Source organism: Etheostoma spectabile, chromosome 9 (genome assembly GCF_008692095.1).
Source record: "Etheostoma spectabile isolate EspeVRDwgs_2016 chromosome 9, UIUC_Espe_1.0, whole genome shotgun sequence".
Lineage (NCBI taxonomy): Eukaryota > Metazoa > Chordata > Actinopteri > Perciformes > Percidae > Etheostoma > Etheostoma spectabile.
The window spans coordinates 35426610-35447884 of record NC_045741.1 but is presented as its reverse complement, the minus strand read 5'-3'; the positions used below and the strand labels follow the sequence as shown (position 1 = coordinate 35447884).

The 21275-nt window shown below is 40.8% G+C and overlaps 2 protein-coding genes across 2 annotated transcripts; both read left to right on the top strand.

Moving 5' to 3' along the window:
- The first annotated feature begins 1946 nt into the window (after window positions 1-1946).
- Window positions 1947-5050, top strand: fpgt (fucose-1-phosphate guanylyltransferase). Its single transcript, XM_032526384.1, has 4 exons — window positions 1947-2179; window positions 2314-2481; window positions 2616-2708; window positions 3551-5050. Exons 1-4 carry the CDS (start codon window positions 2107-2109, stop codon window positions 4957-4959), a joined length of 1743 nt encoding a protein of 580 aa, XP_032382275.1. The 5' UTR covers window positions 1947-2106; the 3' UTR covers window positions 4960-5050.
- Window positions 5051-5197: 147 nt separating this feature from the next.
- tnni3k (TNNI3 interacting kinase) lies at window positions 5198-20880 on the top strand. Its single transcript, XM_032526383.1, has 25 exons — window positions 5198-5411; window positions 5711-5819; window positions 5993-6078; window positions 6361-6458; window positions 6859-6969; window positions 7082-7180; window positions 7315-7453; window positions 7547-7691; window positions 7778-7882; window positions 8042-8136; window positions 8228-8377; window positions 8451-8534; window positions 8625-8681; window positions 9480-9572; window positions 9655-9712; window positions 9822-10016; window positions 11757-11861; window positions 11948-12000; window positions 15085-15137; window positions 15568-15700; window positions 16262-16371; window positions 17782-17841; window positions 17922-18091; window positions 19848-19927; window positions 20569-20880. The coding sequence occupies exons 1-25, from the start codon at window positions 5372-5374 to the stop codon at window positions 20646-20648; spliced, it is 2508 nt and encodes an 835-aa protein (XP_032382274.1). The 5' UTR covers window positions 5198-5371; the 3' UTR covers window positions 20649-20880.
- The last annotated feature ends 395 nt before the right edge of the window (window positions 20881-21275 follow it).

Here is a 21275-nt window from a genome sequence, read left to right as displayed (position 1 = left end):
GACACTGAACCCTGAGTTGCCCCCGGTGCTGTACATCGGAGTGTGAATGTGTGTGAGTGTTTATCTAATGAGCAGGTGGCACCTTGTACGGCAGCCTCGGCCACAGTGTATGAATGTGTGTGAATGGTGAATGTTTCCTGTAGATGTAAAAGCGCTTTGAGTAGTCGTTAAGACTGGAAAAGCGCTATATAAATACAGCACATTTACATGATGGGGGTGCTCCCGGTGTACAGTAACCTAAGAAAACAAATCATATGAAAATGAAATACTTCAAGTAGTAAGTATAGATATTTAATTATGTTTAATGAGAATCTGTTTTTTTCATCCTTTTTTTTTTTTAATGTGTTTTTTGCTTATGCTTATTAAAACCAACTGCTGATTACAGAGTATGTTGCATGTTGAAAAACAAACTATGACATTCCTGTCCAATCAGTATGGAAACGGACTCTAAAACTTGAATATATCCTTTTTTTTTGCTGACATTGTCTGAGCTCTTGTATACTCTTACATACCTGTCGTCTGCACATTCTATATTAACTGAACTTTGGCACATCCCTTGTTACTTGCTATCGCAGAGCTCCATTTGCATGTGAAAACAAGATAAAACACAGGACACATGCACACACAGCAAACCACAAAAACAAATATGACAGCAGTCTTAACATCCCTCAACACACAACTTATTTGTTTCTATATTAATTATTTGTTTATTTTGTATCATTGTTTATTATGTTTATGCACATCCACTAAGGCATTTTCTTGTAAGTGTTACTTACTTGGCAATAAATCCTTTTCTGATTCTGAGTAGCTGTAATTGTGTCTTTAACTTTGCTTTTTAGCAACACTGAGAAATGGTTTTTGGACATTGCCATAGATTGTTGTCATGGAGATTTAAGACCCATGGCACTTGCTTCTTCTTATAACACAGCCTCAGGAGTGTGGCTTGTGTGAAAGAGAATACAGTTGCAGCAATGTGCAATCTGATGTCATCAAGCCTCAGGATGTTCTCAGAGCAACTGATGCGTGATGAGATGTGAACAGTGACAGTCACACGTTGTTAAAAATAATACTTTTGTGTAAGAAAGTGCACCTTCTAATGATCACACTTGTTACCAATGGATAAGTTGGTGTATGCAACAGACAATAAGCCAAATTCTGAAAATTAATTATTTGCTGACTAGACCTGAGTCTTTGACATCAGGATGCATCTCTGGTAAAAAATAAAACCACAAAAACAACATTAGTACCTGTAAAATGAGCTCACTAGGCCGTAGCTACCACTGAGGGACACCAAAGTCAACACTTGGAATGATTGAAGTTCGCAGAAAATATCATTGCACCATTGAATGAACAAAAAGAAAATGGAAATTAAATAAGAAATGCTACCTCTACATTATTGTTGGTGGTTTGTAATCTTATTTCTTTGGTCAAATGTTTTTTTCCTTCTTCTTGCCACAACACAGAAAACAACAATAATACAGGCAGAACACTGTAAATAAGTTCAGTACATCTTTACATTAGAGGTCTATTCAATATCAATAAGAAATGTAAAATAAACCAGTAATACTAAAAGGACAAATAATTAAAATAAGTTAATTAAAATAATAATTTCACTCTCAAAATAGACTCCGATCTTCAGGAAAATACTTCTGGAGTTCTTTTCTTTCTGTGAACTGGAAGTAGAAAACTTTAATGATTAAACAGTTCAGGGTTAAGGAAGTCCACTAGAAGATGTATTCTTGCAACTCATCTGACAGATGTGTGTATTCTGTTTTAAAGATAAGCTAAACGTCTAATTGACGAATCTGGAACTGTTGAAATGTTTTAGGCCATTTTGATCAAACTGATATAATAAAAGTTCCTATTAAAATACTAAAACATCGACGAAATTATTGGTCATCTTTTGTTAAATCCTCAGCACGTGCTCTATCACTCCGCCTACGTTGTAAACACAGCGAACCACGTGACGGCACCCGGAAGTGAGAGACGGAAAGATTTGCTACACTGGGTTAACTCTCTCTGTGGTAACTACAACCGTTGTTATATCACTTACTTACTTATCACTTCTCTTATGTGGCCCTCCAACGACTATATTTAATCGGCAGTATGAGTCAGAAAAGTATCATGGAGTTACAAACTGCAACAAGAGAAAAACTGAGAAGATTTAACGCTCTGCGCGGTGAGTTTTAGATCTTGTCTGTCTCGTGGGACCGTTACAGTAGGGTTCCTCCTCCTGTGTTCAGCTTGTAATCATCATACCTGTATTTTTTTTAATTCCCTGTGTAAAGTGGCATGCTTTTTCTGTGCCTTCAGCTGAAGAAGTGCAGCCTGGTGAGTTTTGGGACGTGGTGGTTGTGACAGCTGCGGATGGGAGCCAGAGAGACGCGTACGAGCTGCAGATCAGAGAGAAGGTTGACAGAAAAGAGCTTCCGCTCGGGGTTCACTACCAGGTCTTCTCAGACCCGCCTGGATCGAAAATAGGTGGGTCAGCACTCACTCTCCACTTTCATCTTACTGTCCTCTGTTTATTGCAGAGGTGGATCAACAAAGCACAACATTATTATTATTATTATTATTATTATTACTACTGATTTGAATGACATTTTGTTTTCAAGGGAATGGGGGCTCCACTCTGTACGCACTGCAGCAGCTGAATGACATCTATGGGACGGCTCTGGGCAGGCTGAGAGTCATCCTCATCCATGCAGGTTTGAGATTTCAATGTCCCTTTGTTGATGGATGAGTACTTGTATACTATAAAAGTAGCGCTCTATAGACAGACACCAATTAAAACCAATTAACGCCCATGAACTGTTAAAGCCACTTGCCAGAATCAGATACCAGACAGCATTACTCCTCCTTAAAGAATAAGAAACTACTTTACTTTATCATGGGGCCTTTTAAATGTCATCACTGCTGCTTGACTCACACGTGACACAGTCCAAATCACAACACCACAGTCACTGTTGCTTTTTTTTTTTTTTTTTGCACATTTAAGAAAACCCAAAAAATAAAATGGGCCAACAGCACAGAGTCTAACATGAGGTCAAAGAGTGCACACTAACTCCCTACAAGTTTTAAATTCTCTATCTCCACTGGCACCTCTAGCAGGGGATCACCAGTAGGGCTGGGCAATAAATGGATATTATATCGACATCGGTATATGAGGCTTGATATTGTCTTACGTTTTGGAAATCGCAAAATCGTAGTATGACACCGGTGGTGTCTTTTCCTGATTTTAACGGCTGTATTACACTAAAGTCATCTCATTTTCGGATTTTTACCAGTCTGTTTTAGCCATTTTATTATTCGCCTTTACCCACTTAGTCATTGTATCCACATCATTGATGATTCTTTTTCAAAACTGTCATTGTTTAAATATTTTGTGAAAGAACCACAAGTCAATCCTACAGTATCGCGGCAATATCATTATGTTTGGTCAAAAATACCGTGATATTTGATTTTTCTCCATATCGCCCAGCTCTGATCATCTAATTAACCCTTCCATGTGATGTTTCCCACTTTAATATTTCTGTTCATATCCTTCCAGGCGGGTTGAGTCAGCGTCTGCCCAGTGCCAGCGCCCTGGGGAAGATCTTCACCGCCGTGCCGCTGGGTGACCCTCTCTACCAGATGCTGGAGCTCAAACTGGCCTTGTATGTGGATTTCCCATCCCAGATGAAGCCTGGTGTACTGGTGACCTGTGCAGATGACATAGAGCTCTACAGTATTGCAGAGGATAAGTGTGTAAGGTTTGACAAACCTGGCTTTACAGCTTTAGCCCACCCCTCCCCACTGTCTACTGGGACTACCCACGGAGTGTTTGTGCTGGATTCAAATGAAAAGTCTACTTACTCTGAAGTGGCGAACATTTCCTGCCTGCGCTTCTTGCACAAGCCGAGCATCAATAAGATGCGAGACAGTGGAGCCGTTTGCATAAGGCAGGGTGGTTGTTACTCTCTTTCTGACACAGAGTTTGTCTACACAGACAGCACCTATTATGTTGATTTTGATACTGCAAAGTCTCTTCTTAATCTGCTAAAGGAGTTGGGGCCCTTGGACTGCGAGGTAGACGCATATGGGGACATTCTCCAGGCACTCGGCCCTAAAGCCACCATAGATTACACCAGCAACACTGCAAATGTCACCAAAGAGGAGAGCAGTCTGCTGGAAATTCGCCAAAAGATCTTTCATCTTCTAAAAGGGACTCCGCTGAATGTCATTCTCCTGAACAACTCCAAGTTTTATCACATTGGGACTACATCGGAGTACCTCTTTCACCTTACTGAAGATGTGGCGCTGAGCAGTGAGCTGGGTCTCCTGTCATCTGCTTTCAGCGTACATATGAATGACACCACCTCCTCGCAATGCTGCGTCATGTACAGCATCCTTGATCCCAGTTGCTCTGTGGGAGCTGGTTCAGTGGTGGAGTACTCCAGGCTGGGAACAGGAGCTTCCGTAGGTGGCGGCTCCATTGTCAGCAGCTGCTGGGTCAGTGCAGGCCTCTCCGTGCCTGCTGGAGTCTTCATGCATTCTCTGTGTGTGAATTACAAGCACCAAACCAGGTTTGTAACTGTCGTCTTTGGGATTAGTGACAACTTGAAGCACAGCGTGGTGGCCCCTGCACATATGGAGGAGCTGAAGCTTTTTGGTCTCAGCCTGGCAGCTTGTCTGGCCCACTGGGGGCTGAAAAATGAAGTCCTGAGGTTCTCTGGGGATGCATCCAGCTGTAGTTTATGGAACGCTTGTTTGTTTCCTGTTTCCTCTGATCAAAAAAGCTCATTCTCACAGTCTCTGGAGATGCTGCAGGCCGCCCTGAGCGGCTCTACATTCATTTTACCCAAAGACACAAAGCTGATGTCTATGCAAGAGGCCTTACAGTATAAAAACCTGGAGGAGATGTTGAAGTTCAGGAAGGGACTATATGAAGACATCACACAGAGAAAACCCAACAATTGAAGGACTATAGGCTTTTTGTCAGCATTTAAGATATTGTTTTTTGTCATCTGATTTATTGTGGTACATGTCATAAAGTTCATCCTTGCATTTTTGTTGTCACAAGTTTCATTTTAGTCATTACCTCATTCCCAGCACTGCTCTACACACAGATGTGCCCATTACACAAAGGGCACATGTCTGCTGTAAAAAATGGCAGGAATATACTGAAATAAATATATATATCACCGTCACACACACACACACAGATCGGTTGTCATCGTTGTTTGGCATTCCACTCTGAGGTGTTTATTTTTAGCCCACAGCCATGATCCCCCTTTATCTGGACTTGGGCAATTGAGGCAGAGTGAGAGATTGTATTACTGCTTTACCAAACTGTACAGCACAATAGTACAAGAGAAGAGAGATCTTATCAATGGGAAATTACAAATCAAGACCGTCTCAGACGTGCACAGGTAATGGCTTGGTGTGTTTGTGATTGCATGGGAATATTATCAGTTACAGATGTATCCACAAGGACTGAGAACGAGGATTGAATTAAAGAAGAAAATCCTGGAGGGGTAAGAGTTACTGTTGGTTGTCATCACTCTATCACAAACAAGTTGTGCAAGCCTTTTTAGAAGTGTGACTGACAGTATAGTAGACCTCAAATACAGATGTTTGGACTCTAAAATATGAGTATTCCTGCATATTGGCAACAATAAGCAATGGGAATTCTATTATTAAATTATGTTTATGATGATGTTGTATGAAGACGAGTGGAAGAAGAAGGTGGGAGAGTCGTACTCCTTGATTGTTGAGAAGTTGGAAGATGATCTTCAGCTCAAGGACAGCGAGATCGTGAATCTCAAACTTGCATTCAGGTGACAAATACATTTTCTGTTTTTCAAACTAGAATTCAGCCATTGTGTAAACTGCATTTTATTGATCAAGCAGTGCTTTGTATGCCTGCGTTGTCTTCCTTTGGCTCACTTTTCTCTGTGTCAGTCGAGCGTCACTTCTCACAAGCAGGAGATGCTGGTTTTCTGTCTCTCAGCTCTGATGAAGCGTTTCAGAAAGTGAACTTGAGCTACCGAACAGAGAAGGGGCTGTCGCTGCTGCATCTCTGCTGCGTATGTGGAGGTATGCGTGACTACTGCAGTCTATTAATAACCCCACAAAATGTGGCAGTGGAACAGAGGATTACTACGAAAATGACTGACAGTATTGTCTGAAGATGACCTCTCTGCTGTCGGTCACATAACAGCAAAACAGTAGATTTGAAATAAATTGTGCATGAAGATGAAATATAAACCGTTAAAGTGAAGAAAGAAACATGAATGTGTCATTCACAATGAACATGAAGTTCTGTTGACAGAAATATTTTATCAGCACATAAAAACTACGTACTGTATTCGATACCAGGGAACAAGACACACATCTGCACCCTGATGCTCAAAGGCCTGCGCCCTTCCAGGCTGTCCAGGAATGGATTCACTGCGCTCCACCTGGCTGCTTATAAGGTGAAGAGAATTAATGTAAAGGGCAATAAATTCCAAATTGAAATATTTTCAGAATATGTTTCAATGAGCAATCTACATCTTTGTCTTGCTTGTGTTGTTATGTGGTGAACAGCCTTCCTACCACATGGTGGAGTGCAAGTACCAGGGGTGGGAGAAGTACTCAGCTCTTTTACTTAAGTAAAAGTAGCAATACCAAAGGCTATAAATACCCTGTTACAAGTAAAAGTCCTGCAATCAAAAGTTTACTTAAGTACACAAACACAAGCATCAAAACATACTTACAAGTACAAGTCATTATGCAGAGTGGCCTATTTCAGTATTATAGTAATAATAATAATTTGGATTATCATTATAGATCACTGACATTTTAACCCTGGCTTGTGAATCCCCTGCACCACAGGATAATGCTGAGCTGTTGACTGCGCTTCTCCACGGAGGGGCGGACGTGCAGCAGGTGGGCTACGGGGCCCTCACTGCTCTGCATGTCGCCACGTTGGCCGGCCACCATGAGGTGAGAGCTGGGCTTTTTTTGGTCTTTCATTACCGTGAGGGAAACTATCAATAGCTCTGGACTTTCCATTGCTTCTATAAATTGATAATGTGCCATTTCCCCCACCCACCAGGCAGCAGATATACTCCTGCAACATGGAGCTAATGTGAACGTTCAGGATGCTGTGTTTTTCACCCCTCTGCATATTGCTTGTTATAACAGCTATGAGCAGGTAAAGTGCTTTTATTTTAGCACCTATGCATTCCAAACTAAGAGAAACAAAACACCTATTTGTCATTATTATTATTATTATTAACACTTCTTGTCCAATTTACAAGTTTTCTCTCATCTCTCTCTGTCTTTCAGGTGGCAAAGCTTCTGCTGAAGTTTGGGGCAGATGTGAATGCGAGTGGTGAGGTAGGGGACCGGCCGCTGCACCTGGCTGCAGCCAAGGGTTTCCTCTGCATCATCAAGCTGCTGATGGGAGAAGGGAGCAAAGCCGACGGTGAGGCTTGAGTGTCCAAGAGTGCTTCCCCACGTTAAATTACCATTCACTTAAGTCTGTGTGGGAATGTAACCTTGCTGTTCTTCTCCCCAGTTAATGCCCAGGACAATGAAGATCACGCTCCTCTCCACTTCTGCGCCCGCTTCGGTCACCATGAGATTGTGCGCTTCCTCCTCCAGGGCAACTTTGATGTGCAGCCTCACTCTGTCAACATCTATGGGGACACACCATTACACTTGTAAGTGTTTTGCAGTATCCTTCGTTTAAGTTGTTTGGCAGAGGACACAACATGGAAATGAAATGCTGTATTGAATGTGTCATCAGGGCCTGCTATAATGGAAAATTTGAGGCAGTGAAGGAGATCATACAGCTTTCTGGCCTAGATAGTCTGTCAAAGGAGAACATATTCAGCGAGACGGTACTTCACAGGTACTGTCTCACGTGCTCTATGTATTTATAGTCTGATAAACACAAACGCTGATACATACAAATACTTTACATAGATGTAAAATGGTGTTTGGCACAATGTTATGTATTCTTTAACCTGTGATTCATGTTGCTCTGACTTGATAATGTCTTGTGTCACAGTGCATGCACCTATGGTAAAGACCTGGAGATGGTCAAGTTCTTGTTGAGCCAGAATGCTATAAGCATCAACAATCAGGGTAGAGATGGACACACAGGTGACTCTCCTTCAAAACTCCTCTAATGTGCCGGACCAGCTGTGTTTTTACTTAAAAATGTGTAATAAATGTCCCCGACTACTCTCTTTAGCTCTACACAGTGCCTGTTTTCACGGCCACATCCGCCTGGTGCAGTTCTTGCTGGACAGCGGGGCAGACATGAACGTGGTTGCCTGCGACCCCAGCAGGTCCAGTGGGGAAAAAGATGAGCAGACCTGCCTGATGTGGGCTTATGAAAAAGGTCTGTATGTTTATGATGAGCTGTCAGAAAAATATTGCATAAAAACTTATGTCCTTGTTTTTTTTTTCCTCAGGTCATGATGCCATTATCACCTTACTGAAACACTACACACGTCCAGATGACTCCCCCTGCAATGAGTACTCCCAGCCGGGAGGGGGTGAGTCCCACATCTCCACTAAAAAAATAAATAGTAATAATTACACAAGCCCTCCCATTACTCTGCTTGAACTTGTCGTCTCTCTTCCAGATGGGTCCTACGTTTCTGTCCCATCTCCTCTGGGAAAGATCAAAAGCATGACTAAAGGTAGTGAGGCGGAGTGAAGCAGAGCCGCTTTTCCCACACTTCACATCACTGACAGCTGATATGACAGCACACACACTGTCTGTTCCCAAGAGAAGGGGCTTAACTGATAACCTGGCTGATGTCCCTATCACTGAAACTACACATCTGTCTTTGTCTCTGTGTTAGTCATACTTGATGTCTTAGAAACTATCGATCTGAATTGGATGAAAACCATGTTTAAAGCTCATGAACATCAAGGGTAAAAAATGAAAAAAATTATAATGCCCCAAGGAGGGCACTGTATACATTTCTGGAACTAACACAGATTTGCCTTTATTTTAGGCACTGAAGGAGAAGCATCAGAGGCAAATTACAGTATTTCACATTAGCGGTAGTTATTCAAACGGTGGTGCACATGCCTTACACCTAATTAATGACTTACACTGAAGAAGATGATGACTCCATAACAATAAACCACTTCTTCTCTCAACTTATCTTTGTAGAATAACATTTCTGTAGCTCCTAGAGACTAAACAAATCTACATTATGATGCAACTACTAGTTGCATTAGAATCCATAGTGTTCATAATTCTACCCCAGTTTTATTAATATACCCTGACCATTATCTTAGTTATTTAATCTCAGTTCTAGCCATGCTTTTAGAATAATACTTTATATGAAAATAAAATGACTCTCTAATGTGCCTAGCGCGGATTAACCTGGGGAAGGCATTGAACTGATGATGCATTAAACTGCAGTGCTGTAAATCCTTCCATTGATGAAATCAAGTTTCCAAAAAATGTTGCGCTCTGATTTCAGAGAAGGCAGAAGTTCTCCTGCTCAGGGCCAGCCTCCCATCTCATTTCCATCTTCCGCTGTCTGAGCTGGAGTTTAATGAACTTATTGGATCAGGTAACTCTGTTCATACATTTTCCGTTTTCAGGGTTCAGATGAATAATCACATAACATACCATCAAATCTGTTTCACACTCAGGCTCCTTTGGAAGAGTCTACAGAGGCAAATGCAGAAACAAAGTTGTTGCCATCAAACGGTACTGCTCCACTTCTCCACAAAATACCCACATTTGTTTATATTTTGCATCCCATCCCCATGGGTAAGGTGAAACTGATGAGTTCTTCAACGTCCACTTTTGTTTGCAGCTATCGAGCCAACACGTACTGCTCTAAGTCAGACGTGGACATGTTCTGCAGAGAGGTCTCCATCCTCTGTCGCCTCAACCACCCCTGTATCATCCAGTTTATGGGTGCTTGTCTGGACGACCCCAGCCAGTTTGCCATCGTAACCCAGTACGTCTCTGGAGGCTCGTTGTTCTCTCTGCTGCACGAGCAGAAGAGGTGAGGAAGTGTGCGCTGCACACTTGAGCTTACACTATACTGTAGTCTGTAATAGGTGCCCATTGACCAGCAAATAAAAGTTTTTAAAAATAAAAAAGGAACATTATTTCTGGCAGAATAAAACTACTCTGGGCTAGGTAACTTTACCAGAAAGGCTCAAGATGCTGCAAATGTTAGTGTAATATGAAAACGGCTGGTGGATTTAAGAAAAAAAAATGTTTTGAATGAATCAAATTTGAACATAAGTATATGTCAGTGGCTTGTTGAACTTTAGATTGTCAGTTAATTTGCTATCCTGGACTGGGGTACATATTCATACCATTGGATAAAGCACTTATTGGACTTTAACTTATCATTGCGCGTACAATATTGAGCGTAGCTGTCCTCAATTTAGGTCATCCTGTTGGTGTCAGCTCCCGTTTTTCCTGCATCCACTGTGTGTGTTTTTGTGTGTGTATGTGTGTGTGTGTCAGTCGTGTGTTGAACTGACCGGCCACGCCCGCTGCAGAGAGCCGACAGGATTGAAACAACAGCCGCTTCAGCGACGTCAGAGTAAAAAAAAAATTACAACGTACATTAATGTTAAAATGTATACAGGTTGACAGGACGGTCTGACGTGTTTTGCACGGTCTTTCGCTGTACGTTTTGTTGGTAAATGTGAGATGTTCGAGTCACACACGTCTCGTCTTCATATCAGAAACAAGGAAATAAATCTGGCAACGCACTGTACATGTTTTTTGTCAACCCGTTCTCACTCCCGCTTGGACAGTGGCTCTGGGCGTCACATTAGGGCTTTCCCAAACGATTCTTTTTTAACGATTAATCTAGCGATTATTTTTTCACTTAGTTGACAAATCTAACAATTCATTTTTCAATTAGCGATGATTTTCCCATTGATCAATTAACAATTTACGCAGAACACATTTCAATCAAATCAAATCAAAGGTTAAAATCTCTATTTATTAAACTTGTTTGACACTGCACTGTTCAAATAAAATGAATTTTTAGTGCAACCTGAAGCCAGATGTAGGCGATCAATCCAGCAACAAAATGAAGTGGAATGGAATACACAACTAATACTTCAAGTAAACAGAGCAAGAGCAAAAAGAGTGGCCTGTATTTGCTTTATTTTAACAGTAGTAGGTGAAATAATGAGTAAGCTCTTGTTTAACATCCAAGCTCTTCTCCATTTAATAATTAGTAAAAATGTGCAATTTTAGCACTCAGATGTATCAAATAAATCCAACAAAAAACAACTTAACATTTCAAGTCACTTTCAGGAGGAATAAACAAATAAAATAAAAAAAAAAAAAACAGTAAAAAAAAATCGGAATCGAATCCCACCCCTAATTGCAATGCACTCCATCATAAATGTGTTTCTTCTGTTAAAACTTCTGTTATATTTAACAAACAAAGTTTAAAAAAAACAAGACGTTCATGCGGAGGTGGGTCAACATCAGGTCTGTTTAATTCTTCACACACTTTGACAGCGACTAGTGTCTCACGAGGGCATGTTTGCACAGCACAGCCGACTGTTTCAGGTCTCATTAACCTCCACGGAAGCGCCCCCTCGGCCGGGATCATCATTGATCCAGATGAAGTGTTCCGCTAACTGTGTGGCCAGGTGCTGTCTTTATTGACCATCCTATTGATCTGTGTAAAGTGCTGTGCTGTGTGATTGGCAGGGACCATTGATCTGCCACTAAGTGACTGCTGCTTTAATGATGTGTCGATGGACAGGCTCATCGACCTGCAGTCCAAGCTCATCATCGCCATCGACGTGGCCAAGGGCATGGAGTACCTGCACAACCTCACCCAGCCTATCATCCACAGGGACCTCAACAGGTGGGTGCCACAGCAGCAGCGTGTGTGGAGCAATGGTATTGGCAGGCTGAAATATCTAATACTAATAACACACATGATCCTTCCAGCCACAATATCCTGCTGTACGAGGACGGACACGCGGTGGTGGCTGATTTTGGAGGTAAGACACATTTTGCAGTGTACAAGAAAATTGAAGCAGCATTAGCCATTTTTTAAAAGAATAAATAACTTTTAAATTTGTAAAAATTGAATATGTATATATTTAGCAGTAAAACTCACCATAATCCACTCAGGAGTTTTGCTGCCACAGCCTTTCTCGGTCTGGTGCGACCAGTACGGCGGGGAACAAAAAAACCATACAGCATAGTATCACGATATTTTCCGTGACATCACTGTAACGACACACAAGTATAGATCTATTATTATATACAGTATGTGTTGGTCACTTTTTCTGCTTGACTATCCCATCTTGCAGCAATAAAATTGAAGTGAGATGAACAAATGTATCTTTTTAGATAAAACAGATGTTGACAAACGTTTCTTTTTAGGGACATCATTAGAAAACATTTGGAAGTTGGAAAAAAAGGTACTACATTACAATTTATCGCAGAATATTGCAATATGTTTAAAATCGCAATAATATCGTATCATTACAGAAGTATCGTGATAATATTGTATCGTGAGGCCTCTGGTGATTCCCACCCCTAATGACCAGTAGCTAACAGTAGAGTAACCCACCTATCCCCAGTGTAGTCAGGGGAATGTTTGTTAAATTAGTTAACGTAATTTACAATAAAGTTCTTTTAGCCACCTTAAATTATCTGTAACAACTACTATCAGGCTTGGTTTCCTCAACCCACTAAATAAATCCACTGTAATGGTTTTTAAGGAATTAGCATATGGCAATTAGATATATCACTTATTTAACAAACATACTAACTTTTAGCACCTCAGCTTGAAAAATTCTAGTTAAGAAAATAACCAAACATCACACTGTAATCACTTTTAGAGACAGTTAACATCCCATATTTACTTTTGAAAATGGCTAAATATATCAAATGAAATGAAATTTTTCCCTTTTCTTCAATATTGAGTTACAGCAAAACAATAATAATTTCCTTCAATTGGAAACAATTAATGTAAAACCATAATAATTATTCCCTTTAACTGTAAACACACACACACACACACACACACACACACCTTAAATCATATTCTAGTTCCCACTAACCCACAACATCACAACAAAGCACAGGCACTTAAGAAGATCTTGAACGTCGTCAAGGAAAATGGTTATTGTTGCCATGTTTTAGGTTGTAACAATAGGTCAGACCGAGAAAAAAACATTTGGAATATTATCGACTTCCAAAAGTTATTCAAAACCAGGGAGAGGAATGCCACAAGTTATCAGAGGAAAGGAAGTGCTTGTGGGTGGCAAAGCTCAAACTCACTCAGGCAGTGTAGATAGCAAACTCGGGGTCTCTGAAATGACAAAAACCCAATTGAGAGTCACTTGGCTAGACCTTGAGTATCACAATGATGTCCCACTGTTAAGGTTAAGTTGATTAAATATGTTATTTGGCCTTCACAACACAACGGTCATTAATGACTTGGTACTGTGTCTCCCTCACTCATCCACACACCATCTAGTTATTGGCCTCCTAACCTTTGTAGGATATAAGGTCTGCAGCTGTGTATGGGCTCGGTGAGAAAAGCAGGTAATTGACTATATCGGGATATGCGACTGAAGGAAGAATCATACAGAAAACGGGTCGTCATGGATCTAAGAAGAGGGAGCCAACGCGTAGGGGTCAGCACCGCCAACAAAATGTAATTTCTTGAAATATTGCACCTTTTCTTGTAGTCCAAGTCCTTCCCTATATGCCTTTGCATCTTGGATGCTTTTCTGTTGTTTAGACATGGATACATTCACTTAAAGTATCCAAAGTGCCCACTGTACTCTGTTCAGATGTTTACACCAAGTACCTCCAATATGGCCGCGCAGACTGCCCAGAACGTGACGTCGGTGAAAACCCTCAATAGCATTAACTCATGAATTTTCAGGTTCCCTTGTTGAAAACACTGGACTGGAGCCAATAGCGTTAGCTGGGCTAGACTATGATGGCTAAAGTCCATTCACTTTGCTAATGCAAAGAATGCAAACAACACACACCAGACACTTAGTGGGTAATGAGCAAGCAACACACGTGAATCTGCCCGATAAACTTTGAGTAGAAACATATTTAGCTGCTCGGAGAAGAAATGTAGACTGAATGTCTGGGCGAAGACTGGCAGATAGACAACTACATGCTTTTTACACAAACGTTCTCACACTTGTTTACTTCCTGTTTACCTGTGATCCCACCCACCTTAACCAATGAACCAATGGATGAGCAGTACTCTAATTCATGAACACTTCCTCTTACAACAATGAACTCTTCAAAATAAAACTATATATATATATATATATATATAATATATATATAATATATATATATATATATATATATATATAATCTGTCTTTTAAACATTTATCACACTGTACTTTTTAACCCTTTTATGAAATGACTTTTTAACTATATTTATAACAATACTTTGTGTTGGTTTTTAACTAAATCACATATGTAATCAAATACAGTACCTTTAGATGAACATCATATTTATGACGATGTCTAGTATTTTTTAACCTGGTTACATATAACTGACATCACTGAATTAGTTCCCTTCCTTCAGGAGTTTTCTTTACTTTTACTTTTGTTGTGCTTTTGGGGATTTACCATCGTTCCCCTGTGTCCCGTGTGTAGTTGTCACCTGTAACCATGGTGGCTGCTGTTCTGCAAACGTGTTTATAGCTTCACTTTATTGCAGCTTTAAAGCCATTGGCTTGCTTAAAAGAAAACAAAAAAACAGATAAAAAGGAATCAAGGAATGAAAAAATGTACTTCTTCTGCCCAGGTAGTTTTGTTCAATTTTCTATGTGCCATTACCATGCAGTTCAAAGAAAAGTTAACAGCATCAACTAGTTCAACTTTTCTACACTCAGTGGATTGTTTTAGTCTGGCGGCCATGTTTCTGTTGGTTTCACTTCTATTTGTTTCTGGCAATCAAAGATTCAATTAGATTAGCGGATCTTTGATCCAAGCTCAGTGTGAGTGAGCTTCGATCAAAGATCAACGAAATAACTCAAACTATCAGTGGATGTACATTATTTGTTTAATTGCATGTTCTCCTCTTCCTCTGCAGAATCTAGATTTCTACAATCTGTGGCCGAGGATAACATGACCAAGCAGCCGGGGGTCAGTGCTGTTTACTCTTTGATTTATGTAATGACGCACAAAACCTTTTGGAATGAGTTTTCCTCCAAAATACTCTCACGCCGAATGCAGCCTGCATGGCAGCAGAAGGCACTTTACATATGCTGTTCTTTTGCGGGAGTTCAAGCAAGACCTTCTGCTGGCACCTGCCATCAATTATCCACCAGCTTAAGAAAATTGCGTTAATGCAGATTTCGTCTCAATGCGCTGACTCACCACAACAAAGAGTGCTTGGCCTGCAGTTTTGGTTAAGTATGTTACATCTCTTGGGAACTGCCTGTTGTGAGAAACTACTTGCCGTTGCCGGGACGCAGTGTTGATGACAGTAATTGGACTTCATTTTTGTGTGTGTTATGATTTTTTAACTGTAATCACCGTGTGTGTGTGTCTATCTATGTGTGTGTTCGCACAGAACCTGCGTTGGATGGCTCCTGAGGTGTTTACCCAGTGTACTCGCTACTCTGTGAAGGCAGACATGTTCAGCTACGCCCTCTGTCTGTGGGAACTGCTTACTGGAGAAATTCCCTTTGCTCACTTAAAACCTGGTATTTCTTAATCTGTCATGGCATCGTCAATGGTTAAAGTGTGTGTGTGAAGATTGGAGTTCAAACTGAGGGGAGACCCCAGAGAACTCTGACATCAAACACCATTTTCACCTCAGCTATTTAGACATTTCCCAGCAGGAAAAGCACAGGTGTAAATAATAAAATGAGCACCTGATGTTTAAATTGCAGTAGCCTCAATTTCAGTTTCAGAGAATCCACCCAATATCACTCAAAACCACAAATGTCGACCTCACGGTGGAACTTGCAAGGAAAAGTCGGGGGATCACCAAGGTCTTTACGATTATTTGTAATCATCTGTCCACCTTGGGATGTCTCTATAAAATCTCTGGCAATCAGTGTTATAGTTTTTGTTGTTGAGATGGTGGGCCGACAGTCAGGCAGATTGACATTTCTGTCTGCTAGCATGACTAAAAGTTGTTTAGTAGTGTTTAAATTTTACAAAGACAAAATACATACAAGCTACTACAACAACAACAACAAAACAGGGCACAAACACAGAAGGCTGATTAGACTAAATTGAAGATGTACTCCTGTCCACAGCTGCTGCAGCAGCAGACATGGCCTACCATCACATCCGGCCTCCTGTTGGCTACTCCATCCCCAAACCCATCTCTGCTCTTCTGATGAGAGGCTGGAACGCCAGCCCAGAGGTAAATGACACAATTTCCCCTCTTCTTCAATTTTCATTTGAGCTCTGATTGTCAGAAATAGTCACTTCTATGAAACCATCCGATCACGATGGTTTTGCGGTATCCTATCATCTGCTGGCATGACCTGCGTGAGTTATATCTGAAAGCGGAGAACAAAGTGACACCAAGCAGGGTCCAGTTCACAATGTGAAAAAGGTTTAATGAGACACACACGAAAGAGAGAGTAGAAAGGTAAGAAAGAGGCTCCAGAGGAAAGAAGGAGTGGTTCAAGGTACCTTAACGCAGATAAATCTTCAGGAAAGAAAACCGTTTAGGATACCTGAAACAGCTTAAAACAGATGAGAGAGGCTTTGTTCAGAGTTTTTACAGAATGCATTGTAAAATATTCACAACATTCACTCAAATTCTCAATAAATGTACATTACATTTCATTCAATGGTACACTATGTGCTGCACTGTCCAGCATATACTCAACCAGGGATTGCTTGGCAGTTTCAATCTGTCAAATAATCTTACAAAAAGCATCATTTTAATGTCATTAGCTATTTAGACAGAGAGGTAACTGACGCTGAGTCGGCTACTCCTGTGTCCCCAGACGCTAGATTATTGCACGGCTAGCACACATGGCCTGGATGATCCTCCCTTAGTGCTGTGATGCTCATTACTGTATTAGCCAGTCATGAGTTTGTTCTTGGCCTCACTGAGACACATTAAAACCGAGCATGTTGGGATATTTCTCCCTCTGTGGTACGGCTCCTTCCTGTTTGCTCCCTCCCTCCCTAGGGGGAGGCTGTGATCATAATAGGACGTCACAAAGTTACACGTGTTTACAGTAACATGCATTTGGTAAAGCCTGAGAGAAGCAGATTTTTACAACACTGCTCTCAGATGTGTGACACCATCGGAGATTTGTAAGTGCTCCTACAGGAATAGGCTTATAAAAATCACCACATGCATGATCATAATGGCTTCTCGACCAGTAGGTTGCAATGTTTTTTAACAGAGCTTTCCATACTAAAAAAACAGTAGGGGGAAAAGTATTTACTAAGACCAAAACTGAAAGATCTTCAAAAGTTTGTCATGTGTTTTGATCTTTACTGTGTCGTCCTAGTAATCTTGTGTATTACAGCAGACCCTGGCCTCTCTCTGAGGATGTGGGGTATAATTGAACAGCTCCGGGGGGGCAGTGTTTGTTCTTTTACAGTGAGGCAAGAGATCTAAGGGAAAAGGACTGCTTTTGAAGTTCACCTTTGCTTCATGTGTCATGAGTGGGTGGACTGAAATGAGCACATTCAGGACAGTGTTTGAGAGAATACACGTCTGTTGTTGTGGGATACATGTGATGTGTTTGATTGGTCAGCATAAATGAGCAGAAATGAATTATATAGTGTTAGCTTTTTCTAATTTCAGGACAGGCCCGAGTTCTCTGAAGTGGTTTCCAACCTGGAGGAATGCTTGTGCAACGTCGAGGTATATCATATCTCACATTTTTTCTTCATCCTGTTTAACACTGCAGTGCATGGCATATATGTTGGTGTTTTGCGTGGCAGCTGATGTCTCCAGCCTCCAGTAACAGCAGTGGCTCCCTGTCGCCCTCCTCCTCCTCGGACTGTCTGCCCGGGCGAGGAGGACCCAGTCGGAGCCACGTGGCCGCCCTACGCTCACGTTTCGAGCTGGAGTACGCTCTCAACACTCGTGCCTACGCCTTCTGGACTCAGAGGTAAGAGAACTCAAGCACTTTTACAGACAGGTGAGGATGAAGAGGGGGAGAATACTGTACTGCACTACAGCCACATTCACACTCACCCAATAGCCCAACTATTAGTCGTAACAGAGTCTGGGTCAGGTTTTACTGTAATCAGATGAAGATGTTTGCACAAAGCTTTGAAAACCCTGCTGGTGTGTCTTCATAGTTGATCATCTTCATTGTGCATAGCAACCTTTCATTTTTTTTAGCTGAGTCTTGATCCATAGAAAATGTTTGTTGTCTCTGCAGCCAAATAAATGTGACAGCAAGCTTAATATATAGATGAGGTTTTTAACACATATTTATTTATTTATTCAAATGATTTGTATGGTTAATTGTCTTTATAATTAAGATGTGGAGGAGCCTTAAAAAAATCGCCTCAAAAAGTAGTTTAAAGTGCCCATTTTAGGAAAAAAAACCACTTTTTTCTGGGTGTTATTTTGTGTCTCTGGTGCTTCCACACGCACACAAACTCGGAAAAAAAAACTATCCATGCTGTTTTGAGTGAAATACAGGTTTCTCAATGTCCTCTGCCTTCAGTCTCTAGGTGAGCTGTTCAAAATTGGCACGGCTTTCTATGTCACTAGCCGAGATGAGATGGCTAACTAGCGCTAGCATGCTAGCTCGTTTTCAATGGTAAAACACTACTTACATGTCCTTGTTCTGCAGGTATTTCACGCAAAGTTGAAAGGGCGCCCTCTTTTAGAAGAAGTCTGCCGCCTAATCCTGCCTTGTACTACTGAAGTTGTAGAAACAAATGATGTGATCTTACCTAGCTACTGCGCATGTGCGCCTCCCAACAAAGATAGTAAAGAAGTGAGATGTCTAACTCTGGAGCTAAACAGAGACCCAAACACACAGGGAGAAAGCAGTAAAAATAAGCTGTTTTTTGAAAAGTTAAACCATTTAAACCTATTCCAGTACAAGCTCAAAATACAATTAGGAACCTGAAAATGAGTATAATATGGCAGCTTTAGAAAGCTTTAACCAAGACATCCGACGTTGTTTTCCACCAGGGGAAGTTTAATTGAATGTTTTTTGGCTTAAAACCCTAAGAGGAATTCCACAAACATCGTGTCTGGGCTTGCTCTAATTTGACCAGGCTTCATAGAAACGACTCCCTCTGAACAATTGTTGTGCCAGTAGCATGTAGACCAGTTAAGATACTGCAACGGTGAGGAGTGGAGTTGCTCGGATACCAAACAGGAAACAAAGGAAAGCAAATGCAATAAAACATGCATGGCATTCTGGCCGAGGAGGAAGGTCTCTAGATACCCGGCTTTCAGCCTCTGTGATATGTGTGTCTCTCTGTGTGTGTGTGTGAGCCTAGTAACAGTCACTATGAACCCAGAAATAGGAGGTGGGGTCAGTAATTTCCTGGTGCTCTATCAAAAGTTAGATAAGGCCTTTCTGTGTGTTTACAACCCAAATAAAAGTGTAAATTCATTCAGATTAGACTTTCACAGATCATGAATATAATGTACAAAATGCAACCTAAACTTTATTCAGATTCTGCCGCGTCAAACCCGTCATCAATTTTGTATACTGAACTCCTGCAGAGAAAGTGAGAGCAGCCTGGCATCAGGTCGGACATTGCATATTGAATTTCTCCAGCTTCTATCTGGCTGCATCTCATCCGTCTTTCTCCATGTAAACAAAGCTGTATATATTTCTGAACTAGTGTTGTTTTCGAGTGGATTCATTGGTAACGGCTGATTTGATTTTTCAGTGAGCGGCGTCGTGCATCTGGAGGTCTTTCATTGGAGGAACTCAGAAGGAACATGCAGTTTTCTCCTATCGATCGCAATGGTGTGTTGCAGAATGCATGCGCACTGATACTGTGTAGTGACAGTAATTGTTTTTGAAAGTAAAGCAGGTGTAGTTTAACACTTCATTCATTCTTCATTCTCCGGTTCTCAAAGTGTGACATCCTGTAGGCAAATTAAGTATCATCTTCAAATGTGCTTTTTACCTGAGATTATTGTTTCTTTGTGTCTCTGTTACATTTTAGCATTTTTAAGTCTACATGTTCATACCTTGCAAAACAAACTGTATATTCTGCTGGTGCTATTCTAAATTATTTTGACATCCCTACCCTATCTGTGGCAATCAGCTCAAAATACACAGACTCAGTAATTCCTAAAGCTGCTGCACACTGCTGTTTTTTTTTTTTAGCAAACATTTACATTACAGGAGGAAGGGTTGCATTTGTTAGGGACTAATTTCAGTGGCGGATAAATACACATTTGTTGCTCTAATGAGTATTTGTAACAGCAGGACAGTGTACATGGTAAGTTTGGGTTCATTTATTTTAATCAAGAATAATATAGAATTTCACCAACCTTGTCTTTTAAGTTGAGAGCAGTACTACTGTTGTTGTCAATGTTATTCATTATGAATGGAAGTGAATGAAATGACTCAAAGTTGTCATTGATTTGACTCTTTTCCAGGCTATGTGTCTGATCCCATGAGCACCATGAGATTCTGCTCCTCTTACAGCAGCAGCGGCAGCTTCGAGGACAGTAACTAACCCCTCTCTATTATTTCCTTATTATTTCAGACATTTGTTTTTGACAGTACATTTAAAGTAAAACTCCATCAATAGATGGTTGAAGTAGTTGATATTGCTAACCAACTTTCAAACAAACTATTTTGTTGTAGCATACTATAGTTGGATGAGTTGTTTATGAATACATTCTTAGTAGTTCCCAATATCTCTAGTCTTGTGTTAATTGATGTTATATGACTTTTTTTTTTTTAAAGCTTGTTTTGGTGTAAATACTGTATGTGGGACAAGCATAATTGTTTTTTGTGTACATGGTTTGATAAATAATAAATAATTCAATGTACACACATCTTCATTCAAGTAAAAAAACAAACAGAAAGTAGCTTTCCATCTAGTCTCGCTATATCTAGTCTAGTCTCGCTAGGCCCTCCTCCATAGCACTCTGAAGGAGGGTCTGGCTAATCCACATAGGATTAGGGGATGGGATGTTTAATGGCATTTCTTTAAACCAATCTGAATCGTCATGGGCGGTACTAAACTCCGCACAGAGCCGCTGCAAAATAGTCTGTCTTGATTTACCATGCAGAGATCTGAGGAGCAGTTAACCATAGTCCTCATTAATCCACCAAATTTAAAATTCCAACACAAAAA

Excerpts from the sequence above, each read along its gene's own strand:
- tnni3k (XM_032526383.1), top strand. The coding sequence starts at position 5,372 with ATGGGAAATTACAAATCAAGACCGTCTCAGACGTGCACAG. Across the intron at positions 8,137-8,227 it reads GGGTAGAGATGGACACACAG|CTCTACACAGTGCCTGTTTT; the intron begins GTGACTCTCCTT and ends TACTCTCTTTAG. Across the intron at positions 10,017-11,756 it reads CTGCTGCACGAGCAGAAGAG|GCTCATCGACCTGCAGTCCA; the intron begins GTGAGGAAGTGT and ends GTCGATGGACAG.
- fpgt (XM_032526384.1), top strand. The coding sequence starts at position 2,107 with ATGAGTCAGAAAAGTATCATGGAGTTACAAACTGCAACAAGAGAAAAA. Across the intron at positions 2,180-2,313 it reads AAGATTTAACGCTCTGCGCG|CTGAAGAAGTGCAGCCTGGT; the intron begins GTGAGTTTTAGA and ends CTGTGCCTTCAG. Across the intron at positions 2,709-3,550 it reads AGTCATCCTCATCCATGCAG|GCGGGTTGAGTCAGCGTCTG; the intron begins GTTTGAGATTTC and ends ATATCCTTCCAG.